Source organism: Vicugna pacos, chromosome 11 (genome assembly GCF_048564905.1).
Source record: "Vicugna pacos chromosome 11, VicPac4, whole genome shotgun sequence".
Taxonomy (NCBI): Eukaryota; Metazoa; Chordata; class Mammalia; order Artiodactyla; family Camelidae; genus Vicugna; species Vicugna pacos.
This window is the reverse complement of record NC_132997.1, coordinates 59447767-59460302: the sequence shown is the minus strand read 5'-3', so window position 1 is coordinate 59460302 and position 12536 is coordinate 59447767. Positions and strand designations below refer to the sequence as shown.

General features: G+C 42.4%; 1 protein-coding gene across 12 annotated transcripts in view; it reads right to left on the bottom strand.

Moving 5' to 3' along the window:
* Positions 1 to 12536, bottom strand: part of ANK3 (ankyrin 3) — a 591977-nt gene that overhangs the window by 99179 nt on the left and 480262 nt on the right. For 7 of the 12 annotated variants that reach the window (XM_072971465.1, XM_072971466.1, XM_072971472.1 and 4 more), the window contains one exon: positions 4097 to 4150. The exons of the other annotated variants lie outside the window; for them this stretch is intronic. In XM_072971465.1, the coding sequence (XP_072827566.1) occupies positions 4097 to 4150 (54 nt within the window). The remainder of the gene's footprint in view (positions 1 to 4096; positions 4151 to 12536) is intronic. 12 annotated transcript variants of the gene reach the window in all.

Genomic DNA, 12536 nt, shown 5'->3' with positions numbered 1-12536 from the left:
AATGTGTAATGAATGACTTATCCAGCATTAAGACGATGTGACACCTGGTGCTTTAATTTGATCGGCCTAGCTGTGAGCATCATTGTAAATACACAAATAGAAGGGAAGCCACTTATAATGCCTGGTACATACTGAAAAATATTCAAAAAATAATACAAACATAAGAAAAAGAATCACTTCCAACTCTGTAAAGAACAGAAGGGGAAGTTATGGAGAAAATGAAAGTTAATCTGTTTTCCACATGCCTCTCTCTGGCCCTCCTCCACACTGATCCTGCCCTTCCGTTATCCCCAATTCTTTCAGTCCCTAGAATTCCTGAAAATCTTTAGACTTTGAACCACTGCATACACAGTACTCCCTAATGGGACCTTTACTCCTCTTCTTTACCTGAGTTAACTTCTCCAATCTTTGACTCTCTCTCGAACTCTCCCAACCCTCTACTCACCATCTTAAGTTAGGTGTCCCCAACAAGGGCTTCCCTTACCAAAGTGTGTCGCCAGCAAAAACATCTGCTTGTCCCTCCCACTAGACACTGAGAACCCAAACCAGGAACCCAAAATTTTCCTGGGCCTGCCATATTTTAAGTGCTTGATAAAAAATTTTTGGAATCCCTGATTGCTTTTGGTAAAGAGGTTAGTGGTTTCACATTTTTCCCCACTCACATGCCACAACTTTGTACTCTCTTGGCAAGTCAAGCTGGATGATGGTATACAGTAAAATTTCAGTAAAATTACGTTTCTATTCTTTTTCTATACATCCTTCTTAGGCTTCAGAAATGGTCACTACAAAACCAAAAGAAGCCCAGAGTTAAGAAGGAGGTGGGAGCTGTCAATTCATTTGGCCAAGATTAATTAAAATAGTCCTACCACTATTGAGTCATAGTCATCACATAATTATGCATTTACCACTTTAGAATGGTGGAAACATTTCTTAAAAGGTGTGGAATTCAGAAAGAAAGGCAATGCTGTTATTTTAATGCAGTTTTGCATAGTAGGTGCCCTGGATGCAAATTTAAGCTTCATCACTTACTGATGAGGTGACCTTTGGAATACAGTTTACTCTGAATCACAGTTTCAGCCTCTACTAAACTGGGGTAACAACTCTGCCTCTATCCTAAGACCTCCTGGGGGAATGAAATGATATAATGCACAAAGAAAGGGTCTAATCAGCACTAACTGTTAGTGTTATTCAGGAACACAGCTTTCTTTAGTGCGCAAACATCTGAATGCATGAATCATATAGACAGTATTTAAAATGCTTCTATTGATAGTGATGAAGGCAAAATTCCCCACAGCAGCTCGCGTCTCTACTCTCCAATGCCTAACACAGGGCCTGGTTCATCACAGGCACGCAACAAATATTTGTTGACTGACTAAATGAATGAATGCAACTAGCTCACTCTCATTGCAATAAACAAAATATTCTATAATTATTGTACAGTAAGTACAACATACCACTATACCAAACATTAGAAAGGTATGAGATGACCTATATTGAGTGTCTTATTAACTGCACATTCTATAATCCGAAAATATTTTGATTAGTAGTGGCTTCTGACCAACAGGTACAAAGGTGGATAAGCCAACAAAAATAATTCTATGAATGGACAACACTCATACAATTTCAAATATATTTAGTTAAAAAATATATATTACCAAAAAACACACATTTTCACTTACTAAGTACTTGTGTGGGTTTATGTTTCTTAGAAGTGTTTGGTGCAGGGGAGTAACCATTGTGTTAAAGATAAAGGTGACTATTTTCTGGCAAAGAGGGTGTGGTAGCTGGTGTTTGAAGATGCCCTCTCCACCCCATCCAATAAGCCAAGTCTCCCTGTATCCATGCCTTGTGGACTGCCCTTATTTAAGTCTGGGCTGGCTCAATTTTTGAACAATAAAATGCAGGGGAAGTGATTTTACATGGCTTTGAGTTCAAAGACACCTTGCAGTTTTGGCCTGAGTCTCTTTAGAACACTTGTTCAGGGGAAGTCAATCCCAATGCAAGAAACCTGACTACCATGAGGCCCCTTGTGTAAAGGTGTAAAGCAAGTCAAGCTAGCCATACGGAGAGGCAGCATGGAGGGAGATGCCAGTCAGCTCTCAGCTGTCCCAGCCACCCCAGCTGAGGTGACAGACCCTTGAATGATGGCACTACATTGAACATCCCGCCATGTTACTCCTGCCTCAGCTAATCTCTGACTGCTGTCTTCTGAAAGAGCTCAAGAACCCAGCTTAGCCCAGTTAACTTATACCACCATGGGAGATGATGATGATAAATTAAACCACTGAGTTTAGAGGAGGATTGTGACCTTGTAGTAAATAGAGGGAACAGAGGGGAATGAGAAATGACAAGCTCCAAAGGTAAGGCAGAGTGGTCACTCGCTGGTTGGTTAATGCATCCGTAATCAATCAGAGTCAGCTCCGCACTGCATTACATGGCTGATTAGTGCGAAGTCCGGGAGAAGCACCCCGGCAAATGCCGCTAGAGGAGGCTTCACTATTTGGGGTGGACTTTATGCCTTTCAAAATTATGAGCACTGAGGTTCTTACTGAGAATCCATTTCTGACAATAAAACACCAGAGGCTGGAAAATGTTTAAAGAGGAACACAAATCACCCCAATCCACCAATGGTGAACCCCACCATTCACCAAATAAAAGGCATTTCACTTCAACTTCCCAGCCAGCCCCTCTTCCTAGTCCTAACCCTCCTATCATGACTAGATTAAGAGAGGAGGTTTCCTGGACTACAATCCACCTTTCAAAGATCTGTACACTTTGTCTACCAGGAAATAATACAAAATAGAATGAGGGACAAAGTAGTGAAAGACAGAAAGGGAATACATTAAATGATCATCAGGACTGTGGTTGGTCAGATAGGTGTGTCTCATTCCCTCTTAGACTCCGTGAGGTCCAGCGTCAGTACATGGGGGAATACACCTAACCCAGATTCCTTGCAATCTTTCACTGTGCCCACTAATAATTTTTTAATGCTGCAAAAATGAAACAGGTCTAGGCTTAATATTGAAAAATATTTTCATGCCCCAAGAGTTTTTTCCCTCTCTTTTTCCTTTGTTCTTCTTTTTTTTTTGCATATAATTTTCTTCTAATCTTTTCCATCTTAAGATCATCTCTAAGGAATACTTTGGTTTCTTTTCAAGGGGTTGAAAGTTGTTTTCCCAACTGGCTGGAGACTAGAATAATAAACAGTGTCCTTAAGGTAACTATACCAAATTATATTGTCAGAACTTTGGTCTGAAGTGCTTAATTCCTTTGATGTGAAATGCAGAATCCCCCCTAGGTATGCACCTTGTAAAATTTTAAAGTTGAAAATAATAGTACAAAACAACTCTAAATGAATTGATAGTAGAAAACCGCCAAATGACATGGGATTTTAAAAAAACCTAGATTAACAAGAATAAAGAGGAAGATACTCTCTGTAGTCTAAAGAGTAGGAGTTGATTGCTTGATAGAACTCAGCAAATAGTCCTGCAGACAAGCAGTTAATGATCAGAATTTAGAAGACAAATTTACTGTGCTTATTTGAAAAAAAAAAAAGGTGATTTTTTTTGATCATCACGTAGCAAAGAGCAGAAATGAAAACCTCTGGGAAAAGAAATCCTTCAGCCATGTCTCATCTACATTACGGAAGAGCAGACTAAGATCACATCATTATCATCAACACCAATATTTATTGAGCATTTACTATGTTCTAGGCACTGTTCGGTGCTTTTTAAGTATTATTTCATTAATTCTCACAGCAACCTTATAGAATTGTTTATCTATTTCAAGATAAAGAGAACCCAGTTCACAGTGGTGGAAAAAGAATAGGTCAAGGTCACTTAGAACATGGAGAAAACTGGATTCAAAATCAGCTGGTTTGACTACAGAGCCCTACTTGTAGCTACTGCAATACTCTCTGCTATTGAACAAATACTACAAGTCAGCTCCACAAAGGCAAGGTTTTGTCTGTTTTGTTCCATATCCAGTGCCTAGAACAATGTCTGGCACATAGTAGGTGCTCAATACATATGTGCACTGAAAGGTCAGTGATTATGGGGAAGAGAACTATATTGGAGCAAGAGAGAGGGAGACTTACTTTTCACCGTAAACACTTGTACCTTGGGAATTTTATACCATGTGCATCTATCACCTATTCAAAAAATGAATAAAATTAACAAAACAAAATACATGGACCGCAGGTAAGTCATACAGGCTGTGTGTCCCATATACCAGAAAAGGTATTTTGACATACGTCAGTCTGCCAGGTAGATAATAAGTTGTGTATGTGCACCAGCAAGTATCCGGAAAACACGGTGAGAAAATAATATGGTATTCGACCTTACTTGCCTCTTAAAGAGATGGAAGAGAAGAGATGGAATAAAAGGCAGGAAGAGGAAGATGCACATTATTGATGTGGTACTTCTGATAGCTTCCCAGTGTTCTAAAGCGTGATTCCCAACCTATAGGATGCATTAGAATCACCTGAAAACTTGCATTTCTAACAATGCAAATTCCCAGGTGAATCTGATGCTGCTGGTCCAGGGACCACATTTTGAGAACCACTGGGTCTAAAGGCTCCTTACAAATAAATGACAGTGACCTAATGGCAGTATTGATTCTCAACAATTCAGTGTCTGTTTTCCTAGTGGCAATTGTGAACATAACCAAAATATCAGCTTCAGCAACTGAATTCCTGAACGAGCACAGTATTTCTCAAATTTCAAGGTCTATATTTTATCACCTGCGGACCTTGCTAAAATGCTGATGCTGATTCCACAGGTCCTGAAATTCTGCGTGTATAACAAGCCCCCAGGTGACGTCAAACCACACTTGGAGTGGTGAGACAGTACAGCTCTGGGCTACAACCTACCTTAGGAGTCAAGCCAACTACTGCCTTTGAGGCATTTAGTCTCTGCTAGAGAAGTTAAGACCAAGACACAAACAATAGCACAAATGCTGTCCTCCTCCTGCTGGCTGGGATTTATTTCGTGCTTTGAATGTGCAAGGCATTGTGCTAACTGAGCATTTCATATGCACAGCTCACTGAATCCTCAATCCTAGGAACAGGTACTATTATTTCCAGGTTATAGATGAGAAAAACTGATTCAGAGAGGTTCCGTTACTTGTCAAAACTCACACAGCTAGTTAGAGGTAGAGTCTAGATTAGAACCCACGCGGTTAGGATGCAGAACCCAGCCTCTTCCCTATCACACCACGGGGGCAGAGGGTGTGCAACAGAAGTTACAAAGCAGTACCAGAGCCCAAAGGATGACGGCAGCACGTTGGACCGCGGAGATCTGGTAGATGCTGAGTGGAGGGTGTGTGAGTAAAGATGGGGAGAGAAGAGTAGAAACAGGCAGTTGGCCATTCCCGGCCAGAGGATGCATCCCAAGGGAAAGAGCAGGAAAGCTGGAGAACAGCGAGCAGCCAGCTTTACGAAAGTCACAGGCAACTGAGTTGTAGGAAATGGGCTGGCTGGGTCACATGTCAGGGCCTGTGAAACTGGATTCTAGAGTAACAATTGCCATCCAAGTAACAAGAAACATACATCCCTCAGTGGGCAGCAATACAACGACTTTGCCAAGTCACGTTGTTTTTTTGTTTTTGTTTTTAAACTGGGGACCTAAACTCAAAGCTCTCCCTCTTCCTCCCATGCTCTGCCTGCCTAATTCTAACCCTACAGCAGGAAGCAGGGCACAGAGCGGTATCCACCTGATCAAGAGGGACTGCATTTACTGAGCACCCGGTCAATTACATGCTGGTCACTGTTCTAAATGCTTTATGTGTATCATATTTTTTCATCTTCACAGCAACTCCATGCTATTATTAACCCCCTTAGAGACAAAAGAGACTCAGCATATTTTATTTTTCGAAGGTTCAGATAAGGAACATAAAAATACAGGTGATCTTTTTAAAATAAGTAATCTTGAAGAGAAAGTTTTCTATCAATTCAAAACCTTAATAATAAGATACATATCTCCCCTAATGTTTACACAATAAATTCTCATCATCAAGAATCCAAATGACTGTATTTGCTCACATGTCTTTTCCCTCAATTTCCTCGTATTTGCACACTTAGAAAAGCAAAAAAGCAGGAGTAGGAAGGAGGAGGGCTATGGGGGGTATTGGGACACTGAGCTCACTCTAACCTGGAGTCACACAATAAATAATGGGAAAGCTACCTAGATTCCAAATCTGCATGCATTTCACCTTTCGCTTTGCAGTTTGGAGCAAGAGCTTGTATTAAGCAAGGTCTCCTGTGAATATTCTGAGAAACTGCTAAAAGGAAGGAGGTGACATGCAGACGACGGAGTTGTGCCACCTACTCCAAGGGGCTCCTGTGTGTGCACGGGCACTTCCGGGTTGGACTGGAGAAGCGGTGACTCCATCACCTCTGAGTAAGCCCCAGGTGAAGAACGCAGTGAGCCTCTCTCCCACCTGCCCTGCTCAGGAGTGAGCAGGTGCTGGTGCCTTCACTTTAACCCTTTGTTTTCCAGCATCTCCGGGAGTCAGCTGGTTGTCCTTTCAAAACATAAACTAAGTTCTGGAATATACTGTTTTCTTGCTTCCCTTCTCAAAAGATGGGGGGGCAATGGGGTAAGCTGAGAAAACAGTTAGATGAGTAATGGGTGACCGAGGTGGTCTTGAGAAGACCAAAGAAGCGTGTGTCATTTTAAGGGATTCGGGTACCTCTCGTGGGAGGGCCAGCCACTGTGTCCTTTCTCTCCTTCCTCTAAGTCCAGGTGCTCCCAAGATGCTGGCTTCATAGGTGGCCAAAAAGGAAACGGGCTTAAATGGCAAAGTTTGCGCATTTCTTAAGCAGTGATAGAAACCAGTTGCTGTTATCCCACAAAACAGACCACTCTTTCTGCTCCGGCTGACTTTTTTTTTTTTTTAAAGAGTACAAAGTCAATTTGGTTGTTTCCTCTTAAATGTTAGTCTGTTCTTTGTGGCTAGATGTGCTTCTTTTTAAAAACTCTATAGCAGTTTACTGTTCCTTAATCCAGGCTAGATATAGTCGCTAAAGGAAGCACGCATGACTCAGTGTTGGAACCTTTCCAGATGCAGCAATGAAAAAAACGTCCCCTGTGTTCTCGGTTGGGTTAATAAACAAACCCATCCCAGAAAGGGAAAAGAATTCTGCGTTTTTCCCGTGAAGAGGTAGAAAAAGACAATGTTGGGACAGACACTATAATTTTTTCCTATTTTTATCAGTACTCCTTGACCCTAATCCAGAAATTACCCTCAGACATCTAAGATTAGACGTTACACTGACTTAGTCAAATCAACACTTAAGACCAGAGACAAGAGGCCGGTAGAGAGGCGTACAAGGTCACTTACACTGTTCTCGTTATCTAAAAATCGATGTCGCTTTTAAAGGTTAGACAATGAGTAAATTCCTAGCCACACACTAGCTCTGTGACATCGGGCACTAAAACGGTTCTTACCTACAGAGAAATTAGGTTGCTAAATTCAAGGTGGCCGTGTTGTGCCAGCTGGTTCCTTCTGTTCATTCTTTCTCAGCTATATGTCTAGATGCAACCCCACATCCAGACCTCACTGGTCTTGGCTCTTCATCACTCAGGTGTATAAGGACCATGTGTGCAAAGCAGGAAGACCCTCGCTGTCCCCAGGTGTAAAGCAGTACCAGTGTTATGTGCCCTTTAAGGGTGAGGATTTGGCCTCTTCCTTCTCTTATACCCAAACTCCTTTACACTGTGCACAGCAACAAACACCTGTTATTGGTTTGTTTTATGTTCCCTGTCTCCACCTAATCATTGTGGACATACAAGGTCAAGCCAGGCCAGGCCTGTTGACCGTTCTCATCCTCACTGAGCTTCTGGGCCCGGTGGTCAGCCCACCCCTTCGCGTTTGTAACATCTGCCCCTGCTTCTCCAACCCCTCCTGTTCCAAGCCCTCCGCTCACCACCCCCCAACCCCCTGGCCATTCTCAGTGCTGATGCTCCCCGCTCTCACCCTCCATTTTCTTCTCTTCGGAGTAAGAATCCCAGCCCACTGGCAGGGCTAGGGGTGGCCAGATGAGGACCCTACTTCTGCATGAAGCAGGTCAGACCTTCCAGGTAGACGGGCAGAGACTGAAATAATCGGAAATGAGGCAGAAATCCTATTTGAAATTACAACTTGTTTTGGGCAAATGAAAAGAGCACCTATGGTTTTTGGTGAATAAATGTGTTTCACTCCCTCCACCTCAGAATTCTAACAATTCCTGTCCGCACTCATTCTGCAGGCTACTCCTCTGTCATGGCTTCTTGGAGAAAAAATATATATATACTCACACTACATTAGAGCTACTCTATTCTGTGTTTATATCCGTGATGTCACGGAAGTGGCAGCTGTTGAGGTCACCAGGGATCCCCAAGCTGCCTGTGCTCATCTGACTGTTCCTTCCATGGTGCCCACGGGAACCCACTCTTCTGGGTTTGTCCCTCCACCGTTCACCACGCCCTCTTCATATTCTCTAGCATTCCTCTTCTAAAATGTCAGCGTGCCTGGAGTTTTCTAGAACTGTTCCCCCTCCTCCCAGCACCCTGTCCTGGGGTCCTCTTCCAGGCCAGTGCCTGGCTCCCCTGCCTCATGCCCAGCTCCTCTGTGGTGTCCTCTGCTTCCTGTCCCTGATGCTGTGACCAAACACTTTCCTGAACTTAGAACACTGGTTTCCAGTCCCCACCCTTCTACCCACCCCAAATCTCTCCTTGTCCACATTCCGTCTGTTCTGTAAAACACTCCCCTCTTGAGGGCTTCAGAAATCTCCCTTTCTTTTGCATTTCCTTGTCTGTTCTCTTACAACATCTCATTGAATAGAAAGTGGAAAAACCCAAATTCCAGTTTCCTTGGCTATGTGAACCCGAACAAATACCTTAAACTCTTTGAGCCTCAGAATTCTTAATGTAAATCAGGACTATTACAACTTTAAATTAGGGCTTTGAATGAGGACTGGCTGTATATTAGGAGTAATGAAAGTACCACTAATGCTCTCAACTACTTCCAGAAAATTAAGCAAGATAAGGTGTCTTGTAACTAACATCCCCTGAGATCTCTGGGCCAAACTTAATACGTGATCTCATTTAAAACCTAGAATAATCCAGTAGTTGTGGGGCCCTTACCCAAATTCCCAGGCACCAAGGATGTCAGAGTAGAGGTTAAAGAGACAGATTTGAGTATCAGCCCCTGCCTTGACTTGTATGATCTGGATCAAGTTCCTTAACTTTGCTGAAACTGACTTTCCACATCTATAGAATGCGAATACCAATGGCTCTAACTCAGAGGGTCACCATAAGGGTTAAATGACATCATGCATGAAATGTACCTAGTTTAATGCCCAGCACATAAGGGCTCAATAAATGGTAAGTATCCTGTTTATGATGTTGAGAGTGTCCATTTATAGGGAATCCTGTGGAGGGACAGAGACACAGGGAAGTGTGTGGAGGTAAGCCAGTGGGTACACTCACTCCCCCATGAATGAGGACCTAGATGTATATTTCCCAAGTGCCATGACAGTGCTAAAGACGGCTCGGCTCTCATGGAGCTAACAGTCTAGTTGGAAAGAAAATAAAATTAATCACAAGGTGGCCAACTAGAGCCTGGGCAAAATTCAGCCTACTGCTTATTTTCGTAAGTCAAGTTTTACTGTCACCCAGCCATGCCCATTTCTTTGGTTAGACATTGTCTCCGGCTGCTTTTGGGCTACAGAGGCAGAGTCAAGTAGTTGGGTGGAGACCACATGGCCTGAGAATTTAAAAATAGTAACCACTGGCCCTTTTCAGAAAAAGTTTGCTGCCCTCTTCAATTAATGACTAATACGTTGAGATGAGTATTAGGAAGAAATAAAAAAATCTGATTGAGAGGAGAATGTAAGACTGGAAAAGGGGTAGCCAGGGGCCACATCACACGGGATTTGTTGACTATGGAAAGGCCCTGAGTTGTATTCCAAGTGCCTTGGAAAGTTTTAATTTTAGTTTTGTATTTAGAGGGTTTATCTGTATTATTTAGATGTGGTGGCTCCTTTTATCAAGAAATACAGCAAACCTGCAGATGAGTACATACAATGTAAACCAACATTTTAACAGGTTGTTTTAAAATAAATATCATATAGGTTAAGAAATAGGACACTGGCACCTCAGCGGCTACCTACCACATTCCCATCCCCATCACAGCCTCTTCCTCCCTCCTCATGGTCATCACTTTTTTATGATATTCTTTTCCTGGCTTTTTTATAGCCTCACTATCTAATTTTATAATCCTAGCTTAATGCTACCTGGTTTTGATGAATTCTGTTGTCTTTGCATGACCTACAACCCAGCAACTACAATCTTGGGACTGTATCCTACAGAAATGTACATTTACGAACGTACACCAGGAAACATCTATAAGGTTTGTAGCAGCTTTGTTTGCAAGAGCCCTAAACTGGAAACAACCCACATTTCCATCAGTGGTAGAATGGATAGCTTAATTATGATACAGGCACATTGAATATTATATAGAAATGAAAACAAGTGAACTATAATTATATGCAGCAACATGAATGAATCTTAAAAACATAGTTATGAGCTTGGGAGGGCTTTAAGCTGGGAAAGGGAATAATGCGATCCAATTTACATTTTTAAAAGATCGCTGAGGATGCTGTGCAGAAAGCCGAGTCTGGAGGGGCAGAGGAGAAGCGGACACACACAGAGAGGCTCCTGCAGTATTCTGGGGAGGGGTGTTGGCAGGTGGGATCAGGGTGGTGGTAGCGGGGAGAAGAGGGATGTGGGATGGTTTCTGGAAGCAGAGTTGGCAGGACTTGCTGATGGACTGGCTGTGAGTAGTGAGAAAAGGGAGACTGCACAGAACCACAGGGTTTGGCTTGGGTGATGGAGCCATTTCCTGAGATGGAGAAGGGCGGGAAGAGAGTGCTTTGCGGGGTATGTTTAGGATGAGTTAAGATATCTCTGAGACTCTAAATGGAAACGTCAAGTACAGAGCTGGGTAAATGGACAGTGTGGCTGAAGATCACTAAACAATTCCAATTCCAAAGACAGGCGACCCAAAGTAGGACTGACTCTTTTAGAACAGACGCCTCTGTCTCTATCCAAAGATCTTTTTCTTTAGCTGGAAATTCTTTTAGATTCACTAACTTCTCTGAGATGCAGATGCCCCTTGGGAGAATCATTAAAAACTTGTTTATTGATTCAATACAGAGCCTCGGGCTGTCTCAGAAGAAGGGGTTTAATGGAAGGAAACAGGAGCCTGGCAGGCAGATTTTCTCCATCCTGACTGTTCTCAGAGCCTGGAAAACTATCCTCCCCTTGAGTCTCCCTCCACTGTGATGCAGCTGTCCAAATACATGTGGCAGGGCTGCTGTGTGCCGGGCACAGTGCTAGGTTCCGGGGCTACAGCAGAAGGCCTCTGCTTCCGGTATTTCACTCTGACTTCATTGCAGAGAGCAGCATGCAGTTATGCAATGTCTGATAATAATTTCTACCACGTGTGTACTTAGATTCTTACTTTTTCTTTACATATTCAGTGTCTGCATTTGATCCTGTAAGAGATTTTGCAGTCCTCCCAGAAGTGCCAAGTAGCTAAGAGTTAAACAATTCTTCCCAGCAAGGATTATCTCACCCAGTTGTCTTGGAAACCTGCTTAGTAGAGTCACAGTTCACAGAGCTGCCATTTTGGTTTTTGTCTTCTACGGCTTAACTCCAGTTCTCAGTATGCCCCATCTATAGTTCTTTAAACCTATTACTATAACACAACCTGCCAGAATTCTGCAAGCTAAATAACATTATTATACATTTTTAAATTTTTACAAAATACACTTTATAGGAATTTACAATTTAAAATCAGCATTGAACCAAAGCCAGCGCTGAAGTCTCCTAGGAGGGGGACTCAAACTAGAAGACAACTTGAATCTTAATTCCCCATTTGCTTCTTTGTTTTCCATTTTTCCTTCCTCCGTCCTTCTCTTCCTTCCTCTCTCCTTTGTCTTTCTTCCCTCCCTCCCTCCCTCTTCTTTCTCCCTCTTTCATCTTTTCTTGTCTTTCTTTTTAATTGCAAACTGAATTGCAAAATGTAAGACTCTAAGTGGTACTAGAATCAACATTAATTTTGCATGTATATTAATTTTATATGCATGTAATGCATTTTCTGGGAAAGAAGAAAGAAGAGCATTAAGATATTTGTCCATCAGTCTGGCGCTCCCAGGAGCTCTGCTTACCCGGAGCCTGTACCACACCCGCGTGAGGCTTATCACCTGCCTTGGATAATTTTTTTCTTTTTTTTTAGCTTTATCTCCACTGCGCTAATACTTCAACCTTTGTTCTACTCTGTAGCTTAGCTCCATTGTTCTTCTAGGCCATTAATTGATAACATTTTCTAGCCTTGTTTTCCTGAAATTTTTTTCTGCAAGATTATTCCAAACATTCACCTTTACTAAGTTCTTTTTAGTGGACTAAAGAAAAAGGAGAAAGAGAAGGAGAAAGCAAAGAAAAAGGAAAAGAGAAAGGAGGAGTAAAGAGGCTATCTTTGCACTGTTCTCT